Raw genomic sequence first — 27,579 nt, 5'->3', positions numbered from 1 at the left:
GAACCCAATTTTTCATGCTCGCACAAAGAACATTGAGATGCATTATCACTATGTTAGAGAGAGACTCTCAACAGGAGAGATCACTTTGGCTTATGCGCCGACACAGGACAACCTTGCCCACAAAGCTTCGGGCTTAGTCCCCTTTGTGGATAGATTCGCATCACTCCCAGGAGGGGATTTGTTACCATATATATGTGGTAATGATGTGTGTGAACACATTTAGGACCGCTGGGGCATTTTTTCCCTCACAAGGAGGTTTTGTCCCCCATGCATTGTATATACGCCCATCACTCTAGGGTTAATTACTCTTTCGATTGTGCACTAATTGTGTGCCTTGAGCTTCTTCATCTTCTCCAAGTTGCGTGTGTTTCCCTACAATCCTATTTCCAGCAGAACGGCTACCATCACATTCGTATTGCTCCAAAAGACAAACACAAAACTACATTTTATACAACCTTCGAATTGTACTAGTTTTTAGTAATGCCTTTCAACCTTACTAATGCTCCGGCAACTTTCAATCAAATGATGGATCGAATCTTTCGTCCTCATCAACAATTCACAAGAATCTTTTTTGACGACATTTTGGTCTTCTCTCACACAGAGAGAAAGAGCTTAAACGACACTTACAGACTATCTTCGAAGAATTGAAGCAGCATAAACTTCAAGTCAATGCTAAGAAGAGTGAATTATTCTTAACAGAAATTCACTATCTAAGACACATTGTCTCCCATAATCAAGTATGCATGGACCCACAAAGGTTCAAGCTATTTTAGATTGGCCACAACCTGCTTCGGTTCATAATGTCCGAAGTTTCCTTGGACTCTGTTCCTGCTAGAGATGCTTTATTCACCATTTTTCACATGTTGCACCTCTCCACGATCTTACAAGGAAAAACACATCCTTTGTATGGGGGGCTAAACAGAAGGAATCTTTTGAAAAGCTTAAGTACCTTCTCACCCATGAACCAATCCTCGTTATACCCGATCTTCGAAAACCATTTGAAGTACATTGTGATGCTTTAGGCGATTGCATCGGCTCAGTTCTTAATTAAGAATGCCACGCAATAACTTACGAAAATGGACGGCTGCGTGATGCAGAGCTTCATGCTTCCATCTATGAGAAGGAACTCGTGGCAATTATTCATGCTCTCTCAGTTTGGTAACACTACCTTCTGGAAGCATTTGATGCACTTTTGGAAGCATGGTAGGTGCTCAAAGTTAAGTGCATAAATTCTAAGGTTGATGATGCAATTTCAGCTTGTGCAGAGCTTGAGGTTTGAGGTTTTTTGGTAGATTTGGGTAACAAAGTACGGAGCAGTTTACACACCCTTGTAGCGGTCTCTTGAGAGATACGGTTTCCCGAGAGCACACTTGCTCGGAGGCGGAGTCTTCCGTATTGGCACAAAAGGTGGAGTTTCTTTCACAAGTTTTGGCATACAAATTGTCTTTGAACTCATCTACTTGGCATGCGTTTCTGTTCGCCGACATGGACATACTTGTGTTCTCTGAGGTTTCAGAGATTTTTGGCAGCCATTCTAATATGGTCTTAATGTATGGTCTTTGCCGTTTTTGAGAGAGTTCGTTCTCTAATCTTTGTGCATAGCCTTGTTGCAAGACATTTTGGCAGTGATTCAATGCTTTGTTTTATGGTCATTGGTGGCAATTTGGATATGATTTTGGTGTTTTTTCATGCGCGAACACTCCATTGATGTACGTTGAGTGCCAATTGACATCGCATGTGGCATTGTGGAGCCAGTTTTGGTGTTTCTACTCATTGGCATTGAGTAGGTGCTTACCAGTTTATGATGTTGAGTCCTTTTTTGGAGATTGTTGTGATCGAGGTTTACACCCACTTTGCCATACTTTTGGTTGACAGATTTTTGGTCATTTTGAAGTGGTCGAGATCATCTCCCACTTCGGCATCTTGGATGCAGTTTCATGGTTGAGATTTGAGTTGAGTTTATGCTCCTCATGTAGGGGGAACTCTGCACGTTTTCCCAAGATTCTCACCATGTTTTCTACATATCTGTAGTTTACTCTTTGATTGTGTAGTGGTCGAGTGTGACTCCCACTTTGTCAACAATCGAGTTTTGACTCTCACTTTGACAGGTTTTGTCAGTTTCGGACACAGATTGGTGTTTTGTATCCACTCTTACACGAGTGACACTTATGTATGCTCGTAGTGGCTACAGCTTACTCACAGGTTCTACAGGCTACATGCAATTGTCAGATTATGTCGATAATTTTGTGGGATTGAGCATCGTATTTGCTCTCTACTTATGCATCTGGTTATGCGATTAATGCTCTTTTGAGAGTTGTTTATCCCTAGATTATCTATGCGTGGATTTTTGCTTGGTATAGAGCAAAGATTGGGGACTGCTACTATACATTGCTTTGATAGAGCCACATTGTGCGTATGCGAGCATCGGATTGATGCGTTGATCATGATTATGCTTGTGTAGTGGTCGAGTGATATTCCACTTTGTTGCCATTTTGGCATGGTTTATGGTTGAGATTCTGATTGAGATTTTGCTCAGTTTACAAGGGAGACTCTGCCAATTTTCTTCCAGGATTTCTTGCCATAGTTTTGGTTTCACCACCATACACTTTTGTCACATATGCGATATTCATTGATATGGCATCCATCATGTGTGATGGTTCAAAGTGAGCAGTGATGACTCGTAGTTGTCGATATATGTGATGTTGGCATTGTGGTCACACCGGGCGTATTAGGCGTCATGGTTTCAAACGTATGAGGCAACGACAAAGATGTATGCGTGATGGAGAGATGGTTTCAACACATGCTAAAGAGGTGGATTCATATGCCAATGATAGTGATGTAAGGTTCATCTTTAACATTCCTCTTGCTTACATGTCTTCAAGAGGTGGCACTTCTCCTCGTTGCTTGCTGGATGAGGATGCACTTTTCCACGTCACACCACATCGTGAGTGGTTTAGCACTTTCTCTAGTGGGAGCTTTGGTCATGTGCACTTGGCCAATGGTTCAGCGTTTGACATTACAGGTGCAGGATATGTTTGCTTGTAATTACTTAGTGGTGCATTTTATATGCTACAGCATGTGCAATATGTTCCTAAGCTGAGACAGAGTTTGATCTCAATGAGACAGTTAACAGATTGACAGTGTTAAATAATGCTTAGAGAGCGGTCTTTCCAGATGCATAGCAGATTGTGGGTGTCAGACAGTGCTTAGAGAGAGGTCTTTCCAAATGCATTGCAGATCACTAGTGATTGCCAAGGGAGCCCGCGATGGCTTGGTATATCCTAGGACCTACACATGTATCTGAGGTACGAGACATCATAGTCTCGATCATGTTGTTGGCATGCATTAAGCCAGAGACGAGACGTGTCTCCTTCGATAATGAGCTCCACCATGCTTGGTATATCCTACATTTATTTGAGGTATTAAGCCAGAGACGAGACGTGTCTCCTTCGATAGTGAGCTCCACCATGCTCTATCTCATGTAACTGTACAGGACATGTCAATAGACTCTATAGTGACAGAGGTAGAACGGCAATGCTCTAGTGAGACACAGTAGGTGTCATTGGAGCCTATGAAGACAGAGTTAGAGCGGGTCTACTCCCTAAAGACACAGGCAGAGATGACAGACATGGAGTTCTTTGATATACTCATGCTAAAGGCTAATGAGTTGATGCCAAGACACATAGTTCCGCCTATAGATGAGAGGGACATAGCCATCCCAGTGTCGGCAATGACACCTCCATACGTGATGAGTAATTCTAATGGTACAAAGTATGCACATAGCGCTAACGAGGCTAGCACAATCGGGTTTGCGCAGATTTCGTTAGCATTCGAGCGTCTCATGTTTGAATTGTTAGTGTCGAGGCCCGACTTAGCAGTTGCAGTGGAAGCATTTGCAGCAAGGATTATCAATCGTGCGATGACTGATGCTAGCATGGCGTCTCGTGGAGCTGACCATACAAAGATGTCTGCGGGATTTACATGCAGGCTCTAGCGTGGATACGCATACTCGCCTATCACTAGATTCGATACAGTTTCATGTAGATCGAGTGAGCAAGCAAGTGGGCGTAGGCTGAGAGAGTCTCTCGCTTATTTTCTTGTGCATACTAGTAGTTTAGTTCATGTAGATCGAGTGAGCAAGCAAGTGGGCGTAGGCTGAGAGAGTCTCTCGCCTATTTTCTTGTGCATACTAGTAGTTTAGTTTAGTCAGCACATTCGCCTCTAAGTGGGAGGTTGTTGGGGTAAAGGCAGCATGTGTCTTGCCCCAAGATAGACGCCCAGTGTCTGCCGCCCACTGACCTCACTAAACCACTCACTTATTCTTTATACATAGCAAAATAAGAAGTGAGTGCTGTTTTAGCCCACTTTGCTCCACCCCACTCTTTGTGTTCTCTCTCTCTCTCTCTCTCTCTCTCTCTCTCTCTCTCTCTCTCAGCGCGCGCTGGCCTGTGGAGGGGACGACCTACTGCTGCTGAGGTGACGAGTTGCGTGCTGTGGAGGTGACGACGTGCTGCTGTTGTTGGGGATGAGCTGCACACTGGGCAGGTGACGACCTACAGTGGAGAGCAGCGCGCTGGGCCTGTGGGGTAGCAAGGTCAGCGGCAGCATAGCACCTTCAGCACCTGCAGCGACTGACGTGCCTACCCGCAGCAACAACACACCCAGCTGCAGCCTTGCACAGAAATTTGCAACAGGGCAACACGCAGGTACTCACTCTCTCTCTCTCAACATTCAAGGGGATGGGCTGTAAACACTAGGCTTCCCGTGCGCTCAGCCTCGCCTCCTCGAGCTCGACCATGGCACCTCTTGACAGGAAAGAAGTGGAGGACATGATAGCCAGAGCTATCACACAGGCCAAGAAAGATGCGGACAAGGCACTGAACGCCGAAGTAAGGAGGATGACGGAAAAGATGAAGCAGATGGAGGATAACATCAGAGGCCTCACAGAAGAAAAGGAGGCCTGGAAGAAAGCATTCGAAGAACTCCGTGACACCTCCAACACGGAGATACACCGTATACAAGAAAGCATCAACCACCTCGGGATCTCCAGGGAAGAGGGGGAAATCTCGAGCTTCGAAGACATAGAAGTAGAGATCAAAAATAAATGGAAAGCAGACATCAAAGAAGAGATCCAGACAGAAATGGAGGCCAAACAATCGGGATGGGTGGAAGTAGTTAAAAAGAATATCAAGAAGGAGGTATGCGAGGAGGTTCACATGGGAGAGCACTTGAGGGTTCAGCTTACTCTCGAGGAGGAGCGATTGCGCCAGATGAGGAAACACAATGTTAGGATCACTGGCCTTAAAGAGGGACCTTCAGCAGAGGAGGATGCACGAGAGCTTTGTCGCCAACTAGGCTACAAAGAGACTATGCCTTTTACAAAGGCATGGCGAGCCGGCCGTGACACCACTCGAGCTCGCCCGTTGATCATGCAGTTACGAGGAGATGAGGACCGCACCACCTTTTTTCGCAAAAGGGTGCTCTTACGAGGCCTCCAGGGCGGCCATATCTTTATGGACGAGGACCTCACTAGGATACAGATCGAGCACAGGAAATCATGCATGCCCAGGGTCCTTCAGGCACGGAAAGAAGGTAAAAAGGCCTTCTTTCGAGATGGTAGAATCTTCATCGACGGCCGCCCAATCTCATAGGGATTCGGGACCTATGAGACACATACACTAGCACAGGAGACACCACTCAGAGGGGCAGTCTGGAACTGCAATGGTTCTATATGGACACATCCGGAGCGCCTAGAGGAGATCATCAGTGAGCATGACTTTGTATGTTTTACGGAGACACATGAGAGCCCAGAGAGAGGACTACCTGTAGTCACAGGATTCCAGTGGGAGTCGACTTACAGGACCACCACCAGACAGAGTACAGCTCGGGGGTCAGGAGGGGTGGCCATACTATTCAAACAGAGCTTACACAACCGGATACAGGTGATGAGTAGAGACGAGGAGGCATGCTATATGTGGGTACGGCTAGAGCTCACCCACGAGAGAGGGCTATACATTGCCATATGCTACTTTTCACCACATGGATCACGATATGCTATCCAGGACCTTTACTCTCGACTGTCGGAGGACATTTCTCACTACACATCACTCGGGGAAGTCCTCCTCATGGGGGACTTCAACGGGAGGACACAGAGCCGACAGTGTGAGATCTATGATATGGAGCAGCCGGAGATCATGAGGGCACTTGATGCAGAGGACATGGGGGTGAGTAGAGTGTCTGCAGATGGGGGACAGGACAACACTGGATATGGCAGACACCTTCTTGAGCTTGGCAGCAGGCACCATCTCGTTATTTATAATGGGATGGCGAGGTGGCCAGATTCTGGGGGATTCACTTGCTTCCCACACAGTGGCGGAGAGAGCACAGTAGACTATTTGTTGGGCTCTACACAGACAGCAGAGCTTATACACTCCTTCAACGTTGCACGCACACCGATAGGGGCGGATCATACTTATCTCACATTCTCCCTTTTTGCTACACAGCTTGCTGACCCCCCCGCCTCCCCCCCTCACACTTACACTACCATTTCTTTCACTCATGAGCTCACTCCTGTTTATATACATCACCTGCATGAGCACCTTATACACTTAGACCCCACAGCCCCTCTGGACACACTCACCACACACATTACATCCATCTTACACGAGTCAGCCACTCAAAGTTTCCCACATCGCATACACACACACCCTCCACACACTGGCACTATGCCACAAAACAGGTGGTACGACGACGAATGTCGAGATCTACACAGACACCTACATATACTGGAGATCAGAGGGGAGATTACACATCGCCAGGCTCAGCGCAAGATGCAGACACTTACCCGTCGTAAAAGACGGGAGTGGGAGGAGCACCAGTATTGGGACATCTATCATTTACTCATGAGCAAGAATAGTGCTGAGGCATGGCGTCGGATCAGACCTCCCAGGCCATCCACTCCTATTCAGGACCCAGCGGCATGGCACAGATATGCCGAGAGCTTATACGAGATCCCAGGACAGCCACCCATACCTACGCCATCGGCTACCCGACCCACATCATCTACTTTCTTCACCACCCACATGGTGAAGAAAGCTATATCCCACCTACAGCATGGGAGGGCTAGAGATCAGGCAGGCCTACAGGCAGAGCATCTTATATATGGCTGTGATGCATTGGCACCACTCATTGCCCACCTCTTCAACCGCGCGCTTTCAGAGGGATTCCCAGAGTCGTGGACAGCGCACACCATCGTGCCTATCCACAAATCTAGGGATGCCATGGATCCTAGTACATATCGCACTATCATGATTGGTCCTATACTGGCCAAACTATATGGCGCGGTTTTAGAGGAGGAGCTCAGTTCTATAGCAGAGGGAGAGGGCATGAGGACACCAGGACAGGCAGGCTTCCGCCGAGCTTTCTCTACTATTGATCATATCTTCACCCTTCGTTGTCTGATCGACCAGACACGGGTGAAGAAGAGGAGATTATATTGCTGCTTCGTTGACTTCCGCAAAGCATTTGACACAGTACCTAGAGAGAGACTTTTCCGATGTCTGGCTGCGCTTGGGATTGGAGAGGAGATGGCATGGGGGATCTATGCATTGTATGAGCATGTATCTGGCAGAGTGAGATGCCCGGGTGGATTATCTGACACCCTTGTGAGCACCATTGGTGTGAAACAAGGTTGCCCCCTATCACCTACACTCTTTGGTCTATACATTGACGAGATTGTAGACTTCATCTTGCACAGGGGTGGAGAGGGTGTGGATATCGCAGGGACTACTGTACACATACTCTTATATGCAGATGATATTGTCCTGATGTCAGAGACGGCAGAGGGACTACAACTACATTTGCAGGCCCTGGCTGATTTCTGCTCACAGAGAGGACTCACGGTGAACCTTGGCAAGACCAAGGTTCTCATATTTCATACATCGGCTCAGATTCGCCGACAGAGTAGATTTACAGTAGCTGGAGGGGATATAGAAGTGACAGGCTCATATGTATATCTGGGGGTTACATTCACCGCAGCATCAGGGACCTTCTCCATGACATAGGCAGCCAGAGATAGACTTACCAGAGGATACGCATCACTAGCTCTGATGGAGAGACAGTGCCACCAGGCCCACTTCCAGGAGCCCCGGACAAAGGGGTGGCTCTTTGACACACTGGTCACACCTGCACTCATGTATGCCTCGGCCATTTGGGGACCGGGACTGGCAGATTCAGTATGGACACAGATAGAGAGGCCACAGATTATTATGATCTCCAGGATGATTCGAAGCAAGCCATCAGTTCCACACGACATTATTAGAGCTGAGCTGGCTGCACCACCGATGTTGGTAGAGGCACTCTTTCAGATTGTTTGCCTTCTTCGCAGATTCAAAGATATGGATCCAGATAGGATCTCTCATAGAGCCTTCATTGCATCTAGAGAGATGGCACAGGCAGGGGACACTAGCTCATGGTATGCCCAGACAAGAGATTGGCTAGCTCAGCACGGTTTTGATATTGATAGACTACCACCACTCCAGTATGACACCCAGGCCCCGACCTATACCCTCTCACGCTCTGAGTGGAATAGGGTCATCAGACAGGAGATATGGCATACATATATTCAGAGGACATGGCGCAGGCCCACAGACACCCTACCTTCTAAAATGCTATATTACTATGAGCATTTTCTGAGGTTCTCAGAGCAGGGATTCATTGAGATTCCATCATACATGCAAGAGTACATGCCACACCGATTTCGGGTCAACATTGGACAGCTACGAGTGTCATCACATCAGCTAGAGATTGAGAGTGGCAGAGCCAGAGGCATACCACGAGAGGAGCGTACATGCCGGATTTGCCAGACGGAGGTGGAGAGTGAGGAGCATTTTGTCATGAGATGCCCAGCATATACAGAGCTGAGAGAGAGATATGGCATTGGAGACTCATTACAGCAGCATATGATAGGCCGAGAGCAGAGGAGGTTTGGCCAGTTCTTGGTTGCGGCTTTAGAGGTTCGAGAGCAGTTGTTACAGTCACGCCAGAGTCAAGATAGCAGGACACAGACTACCATCACACAGTTTTTCCGACGAGCAGGACCAGACCCCCCCACACTACCTACACAGAGTAGAGGGCTTACCCTTCTGCAGGCAGAGTCTCAGAGGGCACGTCGGAGACCGAGGCTCCCAGGATACAGGACACATGGGTGTCACCAGAGGGAGATCTCGAGGATACTAACCTTACACCATCAGTATCTAGAGCAGAGTCATGTACCAGCACCAGGAGATCCAGCATTCCAGAGATACCTGAGCAGGCCACCACCGATGTACCACATTCTCTACCCTACATATGTTGCTTGTTTTTAGATACCCTCCCTATCATCTCATGGTGGTATCACCTTGCAGCCCCTAGTTGAGCCTGATGATGTGTGAGCACACCTCGACACGAGGACCCACACTATACATTGTACACCACATGCACCACCCTACCACACCCTCTTGCATAGTATAAGCTCATTTCAGTTTGTACCCTTTTTTTATTTTCCGATGCCTAGAGCATCAACACATGTATATGATATTGTCTCATAGGTCGAGTTCGGCCTTTCGAAGACGTTAATAAAGCTTTCTTTCTTTCTTTCTTTCTCTCTCTTCTAAGAGCATCGGGTCCCAAATTTCACGTGCCAAGAGCTGCTAAAACTGCCAGCGCGTTCTACGAAATTCCGTACAGTGCCACTGCAATTTGGGATGCTAGAGAGTGAGCCCTTGGCACATATTTAAAGGCCCTTGGCCCCTAAAAGCAGTACACATGAAAAGCATTCACTTTTAAAAGCATCACATCCCAAAATCCACGTGCCAAAAGCTGCTAATACTGCCAGCACGTTTTACAAAAATTCGTACAATGCCACATCAGAATGTCACTGCGTTTTGCGGGGTGTTTGTACAACCTGCCACGTCATCAGCCTTTATGCAATTTCTAGGATGAGTGTGTGCCTGCTGTCAATAACTAGGCTCAAAAGACAGGTGCCATGGCCGCAGACAAATGCAATTATTGTACAAAGAAACATCAAGTGTCACATATATTGTGAAAAGCGGGTCCAAGGATGTGTCCAACCACTTAGTGACAACCGTCATAACAAGTCCTGGACGTGTCCAACCATTACGCGATAGAGCAGTCCCGACTCCCTGTACTTGCTTCCAACCGTTCAAGATAACTATCACAAGTCATCAAATCTGTAGAACCATTACGCAAGGTCTAAGATACCAAGCTTGGACTCTTATCCAATCGTACAAATAATCATTATAACTGCAAAACCGCTAGGAAGAGGATGGTGCCCAGGAAATGTGTCAACAAGGGTGAGGTTACGTGCCCCCTTCATAGCAGCAGGGGTTTCTTGTTTATTTTGTTAACTCTGAGTTAGGCAATGACTTTGACATCGCTTAAAAATAAATCATGAAAAGTCACTTATTCATAAATTAGTGAGAGGGTCAATTTTTGGGTGAAGCTGCAACACATCCCCCAATGGATGAATATGATTGCCACAGAAATTGGCATGATAGGTTCTTCTCACCTATGTCTACAAGCTCGTGATACCAAAAACCCACCGAAGTGTAATAAGATCCGTCAAAAGATGTATACAAAATTGGAAAACCTAATCTAATGTATACAAATAAGGCCTCACTCCTCAGGGCATCTATACGCAGAGTCTGAGAGTGAGCACCTGCCTGCTCTCTTTGTACTTTGAACACAGATGAATACTTTGTCTAGATGCCCTGAGAAGTGAGCAAGGCCTCCCTTCTCGGGGCATCTGGATGCAGAGTCTGAGAGTGAGCACTTGCCCGCTCTCTTTGTACTTTGAACACAGATTAATACAAAAAGAAATACCGAAAGGGGCGCCAGTCTTTGGGGCCAATACCTCTTGGCACGGAACTACACCGGGCCGTGTCGACCTAATTGTGAACTGTGAATTGTTTTGAAGTGAATCTCTGCTGTGTCGCGGTAGAATCTTGACTTGGGGTGTCCAAGTTTGTTACAGTGTTATCAGAGCACAGAAAGATTCTTCTTCTACGGAGGGTCCGATCCTTTTTGCAGCGCACACAGCTTTTGGGAAAGAATCTTCATGTCTCGACCGCGGACTTATTAGAGACTCTGTAACAAACTTGGACACTCCAAGTCAAGAATCAACCGCGACAGCACCAAATAACCACTTCAAAACAATTCACAGATCACAATAGATTTGCACTGGCCCGGCGGAGTTCCGTGCCTAGAGATATTGGCCCCAAAGACTGGCGCCCCTTTCGGTATTTCTTTTTGTATTAATCAATCATCAAAGTACAAGAGAGCGGTTAGGGTTTCACTCTCAGACTCTGCGTCCAGATGCTCTGAGAAGTGAGGCCCTCACCACTAATTTAAACGTTACAAGGGATGCCCAAAAGCAGAGCCCCAAAAGCTTTTAAAATCAAAAGCATCAGTTCTCTCTCTCTCTTAGAGAGTCTTTTCTCTTTTTTTTTTATAAAAAAAAAAAGCAAAAGCAAAATTCGCGTCGCTCATCATTTTCCATAAAAAAAATAAAAAAAATTTAATAATCCGCCTCCGCGATTTCCGGAATTTAGGGTTTTTGGCAAAAATTAGGGTTTGCAGGAATTTTAGGGTTTTTGGCAGAAATTAGGGTTTCTGCTGTCCGCCACGTCATCACTTTGTGACATACCCCCCTCTTGAAAGCATTGTAATCGACCGCGATTACGCCTGCAAAACCGACAAAAGCCATAAACCGTCTTAGCAGACACTGACTGTTAGTACCTACGTACTAGGAACACACATCTAGCACATGTACAAAATCGACAGTCACATCACACGACATCACAAGACATCACCAGACATCACAGGACATCACATGACATTCAACATTCATTCGGATCTTAGACCATGATTTATCAGCAATGTAGCTAGCAATCACATCTAGGTCCAATCGGGACCTCATCGATGTCCGATTGACTAACCCCTATTGCAACCATGTCTATTCGAGATCAATCAGACCAAAATGCTGCAGTCATTTCGGCTATCAGTTCCTGCACTCACAAGAAGTGAAGAACAAATCAGTATCATAATCAGGAATTCCATTTCATAAAGTCATCCAGCAGAATACTGTCAGCTCTCAGTATCCCTGAAGCTCAAAGAGACATCAGTGACTTTAGTATCAAAATCGAGGCATCTGTTGACAAAGGAGTGGAGCGACTCCCCTCTTGTGCATCCCACTGCACCAGATCTTCGGCCAAGCTGAGTTTTTGGGTTCCGTTTGGAGTAGACTATGCTAAACCAAAACATCGAGGTAAAGTTTCACAATCCGAGGAGTATCTGCTAGGTCCTCCTCCTCCATCCACTTCGCATCAAATGCAGGAAAGTTCTTGAACTTAACCAAGAACCGCCTTCGGACTTTACCTTTCTTCGTATCATTATGTGCCAAAATCTGTTCAGGAACAAGGATCTCCTCGTTTTCTTCCACTTCGGGTTGCTCATCAGGCTCCCCATCATCAGGCACATCACCCTTAACAGGGTTCAAGAGACTCACATGCAATGCATTATGAATCCTCCAAGTATCTGGCAGGTCCAATCGGAAGGAGACATCATTTATCTTGTCAGTAATCTGGAAAGGTCCGTAGTATCACATACTAAGCTTTGGAAAAAGCCTCTCCTTTCCCTTTTTTTTTCTTAGGCGTGCCTTCTCAAAAGTAAGAGCACCCAATCATCCTCCTTCAGTTTCCAGTCGCGACGATGGCGATCCGCTGCCTTTTTCTGTCGTTCTTGAGACTTCTGTAAAGTCTCGTGAACCTTGGCAAAGCCGTATCCAAATCTCGCGAATATTCATCCGCTTCAAATTTCTAATCTTTCGTGCTCAGGAAGGATGGAACCTTCGTAGCAGTTTCAACAATCTCTCATGGCGTCTTCCCCGTCGAAGAGTGTATCGTGTTATTGTAGGCAAATTCCACCAAAGGTAAGTTCTTTTCCCATTGAGTCTTCTGATGCGAGATACAAGACTTCAATAAATCTAAAATCACTGAATTGGCAATCTCAAATTGCCCGTCAGTCTGCAAGTGGAACGATGACGAGAACTGCAACCGCGTCCCAATGTTCTCCCAAATTGCCTTCCAAAACAAACTCATAAATCAGGGGTCTCTGTCGGAGACAATCGTCTCAGGCGTGCCATGTAATCGGAAAATCATCGTGATCATTCTGTATTCTCGGGAGATAAAAAAAAATGAAATCCATTTCAATATTTTCCCAGGGGCGGGTGGGTGGGTATGGGTAAAGGTTGTAACAATCCCTGTGCCTTATGCCTGTCAAACTTGACCTTCTAGCATACCAAGCAACTGCGCACAAACTCTTCCACATCCTTCTTCAGTCTCCGCCAAAAGAAATCTCTCTCTACCCCTTTCATGGTGGTAGCAATGCTGCGGTGACCCGTAAAAGGTGGACAGTGGCAATCAGTCATAACCTTTTCCCTCAACGGCTGTGTAACGCACAACATAGTCTTTTTCATCAAGTAGCCTTCCCGAAGGGAGTATCCAGCTACTGTCTCCCCATCCCGTATCCGTGTGAAAATATCTGCAAAATCTGTATCTGTGGCACACTGATCGACCATATCCTCGAAGCTCCTATGATGTATCGCGGAAATAGCCAGAACCAACGGTTTCCGAGACAAAGCATCTGCCACCACATTCTTCTGTCCCTGCACATGGACAATCTGGAAGTGAAACTATGACAAGATGTTCGCCCACCGCATCTGCTTTTCCGAAAGCTGCTTCTGTGACAAGAAGTAGCGCAAACTCTGACGGTCTGTAAAGACAATAAAATCCGCTCCGAGTAGGTAATGCCGCCACTGAGTAAGAGCATGGATAACCGCCAAAAGCTCTTTCTCATAAATCTGTGCTGTCATCTCCGGCCTAGAGAACAAACGGCTCTCGTAAGCTATGACATGGCCTTCTTGCATCAAGACCGCACCCAGACTACGACCATAAGCATCACAATATACTTCGAATGACTTCTGCAAGTCCGGCAAAGTCAAAATAGGTCCCGTAGTCAATTTCTCTTTCAATGTCTGAAAGGCAGTCACCTCTGTGGGTCCCCACGAAAAAGGTACTCCTTTCTGTGTCAAGATATGCAAAGGGGAAGCAACCTCTGCAAACTTTCGTATGAACCGCCTGTAGTATGAACATAGTCCCAAGAAGCTTCTAACTTCATGGACATTCCTCAAATCGGGCCAATCACGGATAGTCTCTATCTTGGCCGGGTCCATTTGCACTCCTGTTGTGTTGCTGACACAATGTGTCCCAAAAAGTGTATCCATGGTAGGAAAAAATTCACTTTTCTTTGCATTAATCACTAGCGTGTGATCTCGTAATGCCTAAAAGACTTGAAGCAGATGATCTCTGTGTTCTGCCTCATTCTTCGAGAAAACAATGATGTCGTCAAAGAAAGTGCCAACAAATAGCCTGTACTCTCGAAAAATCCTGTCCATCATCCGGTTAAATGTCGCAGGAGCATTGGTTAAGCCAAAAGGCATCACCAAAAACTCAAATAACCCAAAAGTCGTCCGAAAAGCTGTCTTGTAGACATCTCCTGGCGCTATCCTGATCTGATGATATCCACTCTTCAAGTCAATCCTGCTAAAGCGCGAGGATCCCTGTAACCTGTCGAGTATATCATCGATCCTAGGAATCGGAAATCTGTTCTTGATGGTGATTTCGTTGAGAGTGCTATAATCGATGCACATTCTCCAAGATCTGTCTTTCTTCAAAATCAACAACACTGGAGAGCAATACGGTGAAGTACTAAGCTGGACAAGACCCTTTTCCAAGAGGTCTTTCACTGAGTTCATAATCTTTTCATTCTGTACTCGGCTCACACAATAAGGTGGCCGATTCCGTGGTGTGCTTCCAGATATCAGATCAATGGTATGATCTTCAGGCCCTCTCAAAAGCAATCGGCATGAGCGTGGAGAAAAAAATCTTGGCGTTCTTTTCTTCAGGTCAAAACATATTCAACTTTTATCCATGGTTCAGTTCTCCCAAAAGAATGAGTAAGAAAACTGAAGTTCATCAAGTACAATCTCTAAGCCCTTCATTTATCAAAGTCGCTTTCTCGGCCCGGTAGTCAACCACGGCGTAGTTCTTGTGGTACCAAGGGATCCCGAGTAGAACGTCACTCACGTGCCCTGAACACCCCTGTCATTGCAAACGAAGTTTGCCAATGCTCAGTGTAATGGCAACATCCCATCCGGGTGCCAGTCGAACTACCTCCGCCAGTGGCGTCAGTCTGTCGGGCGCAGTTCCAAATCGAGCCGCCAATTCCAAGTGAAAAGAAGTTGGCCTTGGCTCCTTCAAAAGAGCTTCTTGATCCTTCACTTTGCCCCAAAAAAAAACGGCAAAGTTTGTACTTTCATTCATTTGATTCGGTGCAAGTCCCACGCCATGTGGTACCAGTTCTGCTTTTTCTATCTGCCTTTTCTGCCACATTCCTCAGCTGCTCTCGAACTCTCAGACCTGTCGTCGTCTTTATCATTCTGTTCTTTCTGTGCCTTATCAGGGCACTTTGCGGAAATATGTCCATGTTTCCCGCATCCAAAGCACTTCCCCTCTCTGATGAAGCGAGCTCTCTCCTCAGGAGTAAGCTTGGGTCGTGCATCCTTTTTTTTTCTCTGGGTTGCTCTTTTTCATTCTACTTTCATTCCCAGAAGTCTGTTTGGCTCGTTGTGTCATGGCCTCATCTGTGGGGTAAGTCAGACTGCCAGAGTGAATGGCAAAGCCCCGCTTCGCATGACTCATCAACTCCTGAATAGAAGCTGACTTCTGTTCCAAGCAGTGATCTCGGATCTCTGTAGGTAGACCCAAGGTAAACCGCTCAATTTGTTCTCTGAACGAGATCTTCTTGAATGAAGAGGCGGGTAGGAAAGAGCTCCAGAATCTTTCACAATAAGAATTCACTGTATCGCTCTTGGTCATCCGGAGATGGTTCCAAGCAGCTCGTATATCTCGCTCAAACTCTTGAGTCAACCAAGAAGAAATAAAAAGCCTCTTGAATTTCAGCCATGTAACTGGCACAGTCTTGCTTAATAGAAGCGTGGACCACCAAGTAGGAGCATTCCCCTCAGAGTAAGAGGCAGCTCTCCGAATCTTGGAGTGCTCTGAATAGCGTCCTCCCGCGAAAGCGATGTCAAACTGCTGTATAAGAGACAAAGCCTTCGAAGCATCTGAGTATCCTGAAAAGTATCAAACTTGATCGAGTGGCCACCTTCCTTAAACTCTCGGACTTTCTTGCTGTTATCTTCGAGAAAGTCATACTGGTTGGCTTTGTAAAAATTCTTCTTGTTCGCATAAAACTTTCCGTCATCGGAATCTGAGCTGTCTGTAGACGAGTCCTCAGTAGAACTGTCAGTCTCTGGGCGAGATGTAGCCTTCTTTGCCTTTTTCTTGCCCGTTCCGAAGCTTTGTGTCTTGCTTCGCTTTTTGCTTTTTTTCTGTCTTCTTCGCTCTAATCCGAGGAGCTAGAAGAACTGTCAGAAGAAGAAGAAGAAGAACTGGGTACTCCTTCAAATCGAACACGCTTCTTCCGTTTCTTTGCTTTGTCGAATGTCGACTGACGACCCAAATATCCCGGGAAGTCAGTACCTTTGTTCTGCTTTCCGCCTCCGCGATTTCCGGAATTTAGGGTTTTTGGCAAAAATTAGGGTTTGCAGGAATTTTAGGGTTTCTGGCAGAAATTAGGGTTTCTGCTGTCCGCCACGTCATCACTTTGTGACAGACTCCCACCCTTCATACATTGCACATCGGGCGCGCTCCCGTCTTCATCGCTCTGTCTTACAGGGCATAAAGCCATAAAGAATCCCAAATTACACATGGGTTCTCGTGAAGAATCTGACAGAGATGACACCTCTCAGTGGGAAGGCAAAGAAAAGTTGAAGATCTGGCACGGGAATTGAAGAAAGGAATAAAGATGTGAGCAAAAAAAATTTCGGACAAGTTTGCTAGAAAGGAGTACAAATGTCAACTGCAGATTGGCATATGTGTGAACAGATTGATTAAGTACTCCAGTGACCCGAGATTGGCGAAACACCTGAAGATTACCCGATTGATAAGATTTACTTGAGATGGCATGTGGCCATCGCTTCTCCTCTCAGGTAGGGAGGAAAGCCAAAAAGACAGACGAGTGCAAAAAAGCGAAACCTGTACTCGCAGAAAGACATGGACAAGCACTCTTGAAAAGAAGCACTTCTACAGAGCCAACCAATATGACTTCCTAGAAGACGAGCAAGAAAACAAAAGAATTTAAAGAAGGTGGACAGTCAATTAAATTTGAATCCTTTTCTGAGTTCCGAGATGCTCGAACATGGTGGTCCACTCTTCTTTTGAGGAAGGAAGCTCGAGTTACATGGTTGAAATTCAAAAGGCTCCTTATTGCATATCTTGACACAAAAAGGAGTCCCTTTCTCGTGGGGACCCACAGAGGTGTCTGCCTTTTAGACATTGAAAGAGAAATTAACTACAGGACCAGTTTTGACTTTGCCAGATTTGCAAAAGTCATTTGAAGTATAATGTGATGCTTGTGGTCATAGTCTGGGTGTCTTACTGCATGAAGGCCATGTCATTGCCTATGAGAGCCGATTGTTTTCAAGGCCGGAATTGACAGCACAGATATATGAGAAAGAGCTTTTGGCGATTATCCATGCTCTTACACAGTGGCGACATTACCTACTCGGAGCCGATTTTACGGTCTTCACTGACCATCAGAATTTACGCTACTTCTTGTCACAGAAGCAGCTATCGGAAAAGCAGATGCGGTGGGCTAACATCTTGTCACAGTTTCACTTCCAGATTGTCCATATGCAAGGACAGAAGAACTTGGTGGCAGATGCTTTGTCCCAGAAGCCGTTGGTCTTGGCTATTACCGCGATTCATCATAGAAGCTTCGAGGACATGGTCAATCAGTACGCCACAATTCCAGATTTTGCAGATGTATTCAGCCGAATACAGAATGGGGAGGTAGTAGCGGGATATTCCATTCGGGATGGCTACTTAATGAAGAAAACGATGTTGTGTGTTACACAACCGTTGAGGGAAAAGGTTCTACCCGAATGCCACTGTCCACCATTTACGGGTCACCACGGCATTGATACCACCTTGAAAGGTGTGGAGTGATACTTCTTTTAGCCGAGACTCAAGGCGGACGTGGACGATTTTGTACGCAGTTGCTTGGTATGCCAGAAGGTCAAGTTTGACAGGCATAAAGCACAAGGATTATTACAGCCTTTACCCATTCCCACCCGCCCTTGGGAAAGTATTGCTATGGATTTCATTTTTTGACACAAAGTGGGCACGATGGTATCTGGACTGTTATTGACAAATTTAGCAAGCTAACTCATTTCATTCCTATGAAGAAAACAGTAAAGCCGGATCATTTAGTGAGACTATTCGTTGCCCAGATATTCAGATTACATGGCATGCCTGAGACAATAGTCTCTGACAAAGATCCCCGATTCACGAGTTTGTTTTGGAAGGCTATTTGGGAGAACATTGGCATACTGTTGCAGTTCTCGTCATCTTTCCACCCACAGACAGATAGGCAATTTGAGATTGCAAGTTCAGTCGTGCTTGATTTATTGAAGTCTTCAATTTCAGATCAGAAGACTTAATGGGAAAAGTTTTTGCCTTTGGTGGAATTTTCCTACAATAACATGATTCACTCTTCGACGGGGAAGGAGCCATTTGAGATTATTGAAGGTGCTCCGAAGGTTCCACCCTTCCTAAGCACGAAAGATAAGATTTTTGAAGCCGACCAACACACGAGGGACTTGGACACTGCTTTTGCCAAGGTTCCGGAGGGTTTAGAGAAATCTAAGGAAAGACACAAGAAGGCAGCAGATCGACACCGTCACAGTTTGAAATTAAAGGAAGACGATTGGGTGCTCTTACGTTTTGAGAAGGCACGCCTAAGAAAGAAAAAGGGAAAGGAGCGGCTTTTTCCAAAGCTTAGCATAAGATACTATGAACCTTTCCAGATAAAAGAAAAGATAAATGATGTCTCCTTTAGACTGAAGCTGCCCGATACTTGGAGAATTCACAATGCTTTTCATGTGAGTCTCTTGAAGCCTTTTAAAGGCGATGTGCTCGATGATGGGGAGCCAGATGAGCAACCCGAAGTGGAGGAAAGCGAGGAGATACTCGTTCCAAAATAGATACTGGCAAATAAAGATAGAAAGATTAAAGGTAAAGTGATGAGGCGGTTCTTGGTTAAATTCAAGAACTATCTCGCATTGGATGCGAAGTGGATGGAGGAGGAGGACCTAGCAGATACTCCTCAGATTGTGGAACTTTACCTTGAAGCATTTGGTTTAGCATAGTCTACTCCGATAGAACCCCGATTTCAGCATGGGCGAATCTAGTGCAGCAGGCTTGCACAAGAGGGGAGTTACTCCACTCCTTGTTGACAGATTACCCCGATTTTTGATAAAGAGTCACTGATGTCCCTTTGGGTTTTAGGGATACTGCTGAGCTGACAGTATTCTGTTGTATGACTTTATGAACTGGAATTCCCGAAAATGAAAATGATACTGATTGATTTGTACTTGACTTGTTTGAGTGCAGGAACTAAAAGACAAAATGACTACAGCATTTCGATCTCATAAATCTCTATAGACATGATTGCAATATGGATTAGTTAATCGGGCATCTAAGATTTGGAATGAATTTGAATGTGATTTGTCATGTGATGTCTTGTGATGTGACTGTCGATTGGTAGATGTGCTAGATGTGTTGTGCCTAGTGCGTCGGTGCTAACAGTCAGTGTCTCCTAAGACAGTTTATGGCCTCTATCTGTTTTGCAGGCGTAATCGAGGACGATTACACTTCTTTCAAGAGGGGGGTATGTCACAAACTGATGACGTGGCTGGCTAGTGACACATGGCAGAACCTCCGGAAATGGTGCCGAATTGCTGACGTGGCAGCCCGGAAAACGCGGCGGGATTTGCAACGCAATATACGCAGGCAAGCTGACGTGGCATTTCCGTACGAAAATTGCAGGAAAAAGCGCTGGCTGATTTTTGGACAGCTTTTGGGCACTGTGCTTTAATTTTGGGACAGTACACTTGGGGAGCAGCTGCTTGGTCCACCCTCACGGGCCCGGCCTTCAGCTTGAGCTATCTTCCACCAGCAGGATGATAGTGATGCAGGGGGGGCGACCTACACTCCAGCCTGCCACAGAGTTTACTCCACAGGAGTGGTGCAGTGAGAGAGAGGAGTGTTGGGAGCTCATCAGTGGCCTGACACTCTGGTTCATCTGGCGGGCCCGTTGCTTCCACATCTTTGAGGCTCGCCCTGTGCCACCAGCAGAGATTGTTTGCGATCTTTGGCTAGAGCTGATCCACACTCTCAGAGGACAGCTCGAGAGACTACAAGGCAACTCCAACCGCATGCGGGAGCGCAGAGAGGCTTTCCTTCGACTCTGGCGTCCTGGGCCTTTCTACACCATGGTCCAGGGTGTACTCAGATGGCACTACCAACCACCTGTGTGGCTTTTCCCTCCTCCCATCTCTTGATTTAGCCTCTTTGTACACTTGATGTTTTTTCATTGGGAGAGTCTCCCCATCATGCTTGTTTTAGCCCTATGGGTAGTTTCATTAACTAATAGAAGGATCTTTTTTCTCGGGGAAAAAAAAAAGTGGGCAAGGCCTCACTTCTCAAGGCATCTGGACGCAGAGTCTGAGAGTGAGCACCTGCCCGCTCTCTTTGTACTTAGAACACAGATTAATACAAAAAGAAATACCGAAAGGGGCGCCAGTCTTTGGGGCCAATACCTCTTGGCACGGAACTACGCCGGGCTGTGTCGACCTAATTGTGAATTGTGAACTGTTTTGAAGTGAATCTCTGCTGTGTCGCGGTAGAATCTTGACTTGGGGTGTCCAAGTTTGTTACATCATGTGCACATGACACTCTTCAGCCTAGATCCTAGAGTTAACATCTACAAGCGTTAAGCTTCTGAGTAAGAATTTCTTTGAGAATGTCCACTGCTGGTTCAAAATCCCCTAGGCTCTAAGACACTACTATGTGCAAAAATAGCTTTGGAATTCAATGTAGCATGTCCACATGACACCAACAGCCATGTGCACATGGAACTTTTCAATCTAAATCCTAGAGTTGACCTCCACAAGCGTTAAGCTTCCATTCAAGCATGTGTTTAAGAATGTCCATTGCCTAGGGCTAGACTGTAAACTCTCAGCATTTTTGTCACCCGCCAGACGGATGATTCAATTGAGCAATTAACCAAAACTGAATACAGGAAAACCGAACAAAAAGAGAACACTTTGCACGTGTAGACGAGATGGAAAAAGTGAAATTCCCCTTCAGATAGTGTTGTCCCTCAAGTCGAGCACCCCTAGCCGTATTTCTTTAGTAATTATCGAGAGCATTAGAACTAATGTGTAATCACGCACTGACCTCCTGACAACTGAGGCCATGCCTGGTATTATAGGCATTGGACCTTACATAAAACAGCTTAAAAATCGAATCAACCTTCTTCTTGTCGACGAAGCTCGCTGCTGCTTGCGCCTTCCCCCCCGCCTTCGCATATCCCCCCCCCCCCTCCTGCTCCCTGCGCTGTCCACCCCAGCCTGCGCCCGCGCTGCCCGTCCCCTGTGTGCGCAGTCCCCCTCCTCCCCCCCTGCTCCTGCCTGCAACTCCGCCCGCTGCGCCCCCGCTGCCCCTGCCGCTGCCTACCCCCGCCCGACGCCACTCGCTGCCCTCCCCTTCCGCCCCGGCCGCTGCCCCGCCCCTGCCCGCCCATAGCTTATCCACCTTCAGCCCCCCCGCCGCTCGTCCGCCCCTTTTCTCCCGTTCCCCCCGCAACCCCCTTTTTTGCTCGTAGGAGTCTGTCCCCACGGCCTGCTGGGAGCTTCGCGTCCTTCCCGCCTTTTTCGACTCAGCAGCAAACACAGATGGAGGCTCCAGCTCCGCCACAGAGGGACTATACCGAAACCCCCTCGCCCGACCCCACTGAGCCCACCATTCAACTTGCTCTTTCACCTACAGAGCAAGCGAGCCTAGCCGCAGAGGTAGAGCGCTTGCAAGCGACTTCTGTCATCTGCAAGATTCTCGGTACCCAACCCAGCAGAGGAGAGCTGCGTGACCTTCTCCAGGCCCGCCTACTTGCAGAGGTGGGCAAGATTTTGGACGTACAGATACTCAGACGAGGCTACTATCAGATCGAGTTTGAGACCTCTGAGATGGCGTCCTACGTAATCGCCATGTGTCTGTTGACCATCCGAGCAGCTCGAGCCCACTTTCGACAGTGGAGACATGGTTTTGACCCTGCTTCGGATGTTCTGGTAGAGGAGGTGGACATCCCCATCTCCGTGAGGAGAGATTGGTCTCCTTATGCTTCATGAGCACCATCTGTGTGAGAGCCGCATTAGACGTAGTGGTCAGCTCTTGCGTGGACGATATGATACTTTTTGGTAAGCTGCTTTTGGACCCGGAGGCATCCAGGGTGGGGTATGTATGACTATTGCCGATTCTTTGCAGCAAGCCATTGTGGGCAGAGGGATTATTGTGCCAGGCAGGGCTCAGTGGATTACTATGCAGGTTCAGGGTTGCCTTGTGGGCTTCCTGAACATCTATGCGCCCAATGTGGCGAGTGCTCGAGTAGAGTTTTGGTCACAGATAGTTGAGTCTCTGCCGCAGGCAGAATACTGGTGCATAGGGGGGGACTTCAACATAATCGAGGACCCTTCTAACAGGACTGGTGGTAGCCACGCTACTGTGCATGGAGTTGAGCTGGCAGCTTGGAAGAGGTTTTGTATGACTTTGCGGGTCTCGGATGTTTGGAAGCACTCTAGTTTTGTGAGGCCCCCAGACAGCCTTGCCTTCTCTCGTTCGGACCGCAGAGTGGGAGGAGTGAATCTATCACGGATAGATCGCTTCTACACTAGTGACTTGGGAGGGACAGTTGGCATTCTGGCACGGACTTCCTTCTCGGACCATGCACCAGTGATCCTCACAGTGGCAGACAGGCAGCGGAGAGGGAGCACGATGCTTTGCATCCCAGAGAGGGTCTTCCTGGACTCTGCACTCAAAGAGCGAGTAGAGGCTCTCTGGACAGAGAGCTTGGACAGGCAAGATTCTCCTGCTGACAGAGTGGCCTCAGGACTAGCTCAGATTAGTCGTTTCTTTCTCAAGGAGTCTTTGGCTCGCCGGGCTGCAGCGAGAGAGGAGTAGCGTCTCAGACGGGGCATTGCTTCGTTACGGAGGATGCAGGAGCAGCATCCAGACAGTCCTTGGTTGGAGGAGCAGCTACAGCAGGCTCGCCAGGAGCTTGTTAGCACAGAGGAGCGGCGACATGAGTTTGCTTTCCATCGACAAGCATCTCAAGGGACACGGGTGGGCGACAGAGTGACTAGTGCTTTCTTCGAGGCAATGGGACCTTGGCATTCGCATGCCAAGGTCGGTCAGTTGAGGAGGCCCTACGGGTCAGTTGCTTCTGAGCCCGAGGATATGCGTGCAATTGCTATTGACTTTTACCGTGAGTTACTGTCTGCAGAGCCTCACTCAAAGCGTCAGGATGCATGCAGGGAGCAGGTGTGGGCACAGATGCCTTGCCTTGTGACTGAGGAGATGCGTCAAAGGCTTGAACTGCCACTTCAGCTTGAGGAGTTGCACACGGCTCTTAGTGCCCTCCCCCGTGGTAGCTGTCCAGGTGAGGATGGGTTGACTCCCAGTTTTTTCTTAGAGTACTGGGACTTGCTTGGCCCAGATCTCTGTAGTGCTTTTCAATACATCTTGCACACAAGAGTGATGCCTGACAGCATGAGTGAGGGCTTGGGTGGCTCCTTGGATGAGATTCGACAGTGGCGCCCCATCACCATCCTTAACTCAACCTACAAAATTCATGCCAAGGCTCTGAGTTTGAGGATTCAGCCACTTCTAGAGAGCCTTATACATGGGACTCAGACAGGTTTTGTCAAGGAACGCAATATCCTTGACAACATCTTTACTTTTTCGGAGGCTTCTGGCATAGCGCGGCTCCATGGTGAGAACCTAGTGATTCTTCTTCTCGATTTTGAGAAGGCATATGACAGAGTTGACTAAGACTTTCTAGAGGGCACTCTACGTAGGATGGGCTTCTCAAATGCTTGGATCAGAGGGGTGTCAGCTTTGTACAGACAGGCTCACAGTCAGGTACTTTTGGAAGGAGGTAGAGGTGATCGTATCATGCTCACACGTTTGATGAGACACGGCTGTCCTCTTGCCCCCTTCCTCTTTTTGTTCTATGCGGAGGCGATGAGCAGCTTTTTGGTGTCACAGCAGGTTGGTCTACGGGGCTTAGCACTCCCTATTCGGGGAGATGAGCTACTGGATGATGAGTTTGCCGACGACTCAGCCTTGTACTTAGATGGCGAGGAGGCCAACCTTCACACGTGTGAGCAGGCTCTGGAGACCTTCTGTTGTGCATCTGGCGCACTGATCAACTGGAGAAAGACAATGGCTTTCTCGGTTGATAGTGCTCCTGTGCCCAATTGGATGCCAAGAGGTGTTTTAGGTGGATTCCCCCAGGGACTGCAGTTCGGTACTTAGGCTGTCAAGTTGGTTTGGACTTGTCTCCTGAGCAGCAGATTGCTCCCCTCCTCCTGTCTATCAGGAGGAAGTTGTTACACTGGAGCTCAGCACCACTTTCTTTGGCTGGCAGAGTAGTAGTGGCCAACCAGGTGTTGTTGGCGACTATGTGGTACATCACTTCTGGCTGGATCTTCTCGAGTTCTTGTATCAGCCAGGTAGAGAGGCTGATCAGGAACTTCCTTTGGTCAGGACGTGATACTCAAATAGCCCGAGCCAAAGTGGCTTGGCAAGTCATCACTCTTCCTTGTTCACAAGGGGGGCTTGGGATCATTGACCCAACACAACAGAGCAGAGCCCTTCTTCGGAAGTTCATAGTCAGAGAATTTCTTCAAGGTGAGGAGCCCTGGAAGGAGTTCTTGCTACAGCGGCTTCGTGCTAGGGTGCCTCAGGCTGGAGGCCCCTGGTGACCTTCGACCAGATAGATCTTCACACAGATGCACAGAGTTGGTTTGAGCAGGAGACTGGAGGACCGCTTTGCTGTGAGTTTGCTTCAACCTTGGGAGCACTTGCGGCGAGGCCTGGAGCAGCGACAGCCTACTTGCACGGAGGAGCGCCTACGACAGCCCCTTGTTTGGAACCCCATGGTTAGCACTCAGAGAGGCCACTTGGTTGGTAGTCGGCCTCATGTTTCAGCGGGTCCAACGGCAGCGGGTCCAACGCGCTCTTTAGGTGACTGGTTAGAGTTTTCAAGCTTGTCAGAGGAGTTGCAGGGTTTCCAGCTACAGGGCATGAGAGGGGTGCAGAGCATGTGCCAGGACATCTCAGAGGCAGTTCAGGTTGAGTGGCTCACACCTCTCGAGCCAGTAGCACCCGGGTGGATGGGAGCCTTCACACGACTGGAGGTTCTCATGTCAGTCCGGGCCTGCTCAGAGACTGTTCCATCCCTTTTCTTCGAGCTACAGGGTGAGGGACGCTTACAGCGAGTTGCAGCAGAGGCCCCGCAGGTGGCAGAGTGCTGTTTTCAGAGGATCCGAGTGGTGGGCATCTGTGGGAGGACTTGTGTCATTGATCCTGACCCAGCAGCTCTTGAGACTGGACACTGGAGACTGTGGGCTTGGGAGTGCTGTCCACTGGCACGAGTACATTGGGATCCTGGAGAGTGGCTTTGGAGGGACCCTTTCTCTTCTGCAGACCACCCAGGTGTCCCGTTCTTTTAGTACACTGTTCAATTGGGACGTCACATACTAGCAGCACACAGAGAGACCCGCCCCGCTGCAGCACCTCATTGGCAGGAGGAGGGTCTCACAGCTGAGTTCTTGGCAGCCTTCTGGGAGAGGTTGTGGGACTCCAGACAGCCGAGGCGAGTCACCTTGTTTCAATGGCTGGTCGCACACAGAGCTACAGCAGTTGGGAGTTGGCTAGTGCATAGTGGTCTCTCGGCCACATGTGCAGCTTGTGACCATCTTGTGGAGAGTCAGCGTCACTGTCGTTGGGACTGTCCTTTGGCACAGCAGGTGTGGCTTCGTGTTCTTCGGCTGATGCTCTCTTTCCACGGCTCGACGGCACACTTGGGGAGCAGCGGCTTGGTCCACCCTCACGGGCCCGGCACTTCAGTTTGAGCTATCTTCCACCAGCAGGATGATAGTGATGCAGGAGGGGCGACCTACACTCCAGCCTGCCACAGAGTTTACTCCATAGGAGTGGTGCAGTGAGAGAGAGGAGTGTTGGGAGCTCATCAGTGGCCTGAGCTCTGGTTCATCTGGCGGGCCCGTTGCGTTCGCACCTTTGAGGCTTGCCCTGTGCCACCAGCAGAGACTGTTCTCGATCTTTGGCTAGAGCTGATCCACACTCTCAGAGGAAAGCTCGAGAGACTACAGGGCAGCTCCGACCGCATGCGGGAGCGCAGAGAGGCTTTCCTTCGACTATGGCATCCTGGGCCTTTCTACACCATAATCCAGGGTGTACTCTGATGGCACTACCGACCAACTGTGTGGCTTTTCCCTCCCCCCATTCTTGATTTAGCCCCATTGTACATATGCTGGTTTTTCATTGGGAGAGTCTCCCCATCATGGTTGTTGTAGCCCTCTCTTGAAGAGGTGATTGTAGCCCTATGGGCAGTTTCATTAACTAATAGAAGGATCTTTTTCTCGGAAAAAAAAACAGCTTAAAAATCACTTTTAAAAACAGCAATAAAATCATCTGCTTTTAGTTTCTGGTCCTAATACCTGCCTAACCATGGGCATCTAATGCGTAGAGTGCAGCATACATAGATTAGAGAGATTACATAAATCGTTTCGATCTTGTAGAGAGCTTGTTGCAAAGCTTGGTGTGCATCCAATGCCCATGAAAAGTATATCCAATGCTCTAAAAAGGAAGGCCCCCAAAAAATATTAGTCAACGGTCCAGTTGATCGTTACATTTGCAGCTAGCTGTCTGCAAACGAACGGACAAGCTGCAAGAACGAGATGGCCGTACGGCACATTCCGTTCAACATACGAGGACAACCTTGAACTAGATATCTTAAAGCATGCGCTCGTATTGACTAAACACTACGACAACCCCGCTCACGTTATATGGGCCCAATCTGGATGTCGAATTAGGCATCAAGATAGATATTGATAGAGCATACGAGCCACAAAAATATCCAAAAAAAAAACCAACAGACATCAATTGGTCGCAACTTGGACATCAGAGTGTGAAAATCCGCTAATATAACTTTAGCATACACCTCACTGAATCCCCGACAAGCCATAATCACCTCTTATGGGACCTGCAGGCTATAGATTGACAACCATCTACAAGATAATACACCCATCAGCTTCATCATGTAATGTATCTACTATCGGCACACTATACAATATCACCATTATCATCATCAATGCCCAATACTAGGTGTAGAACTAGGTAACTTACTTGCAACTTACTATCTTTACTAGTATGCCTTCATAAGGTCACATAAGACTTAACTTACAAAGTAGAAGTG

General features: G+C 47.6%; 3 protein-coding genes across 4 annotated transcripts in view; 2 read left to right on the top strand and 1 right to left on the bottom strand.

The window, feature by feature from the left end:
• LOC147428209 (uncharacterized) overlaps positions 1-8,110 on the top strand; it is a 177,301-nt gene extending 169,191 nt beyond the window's left edge. Inside the window, exon 3 of the mRNA XM_086496475.1 lies at positions 7,678-8,110. Within this exon, the coding sequence (XP_086352601.1) occupies positions 7,678-8,063 (386 nt within the window). The 3' untranslated portion in view covers positions 8,064-8,110. The remainder of the gene's footprint in view (positions 1-7,677) is intronic.
• LOC147428208 (vesicle-associated membrane protein 711-like) overlaps positions 1-27,579 on the bottom strand; it is a 79,091-nt gene that overhangs the window by 39,560 nt on the left and 11,952 nt on the right. The window lies entirely within an intron of this gene.
• On the top strand, positions 3,974-7,210 carry LOC147428210 (uncharacterized). Its single transcript, XM_086497166.1, has one exon. It carries the CDS (start codon positions 4,797-4,799, stop codon positions 5,649-5,651), a length of 855 nt encoding a protein of 284 aa, XP_086353292.1. The 5' UTR covers positions 3,974-4,796; the 3' UTR covers positions 5,652-7,210.

Source organism: Adiantum capillus-veneris, chromosome 23 (genome assembly GCF_014529385.1).
Source record: "Adiantum capillus-veneris isolate H3 chromosome 23, ASM1452938v2, whole genome shotgun sequence".
Lineage (NCBI taxonomy): Eukaryota > Viridiplantae > Streptophyta > Polypodiopsida > Polypodiales > Pteridaceae > Adiantum > Adiantum capillus-veneris.
This window is presented reverse-complemented; position numbering and strand designations above follow the sequence as displayed.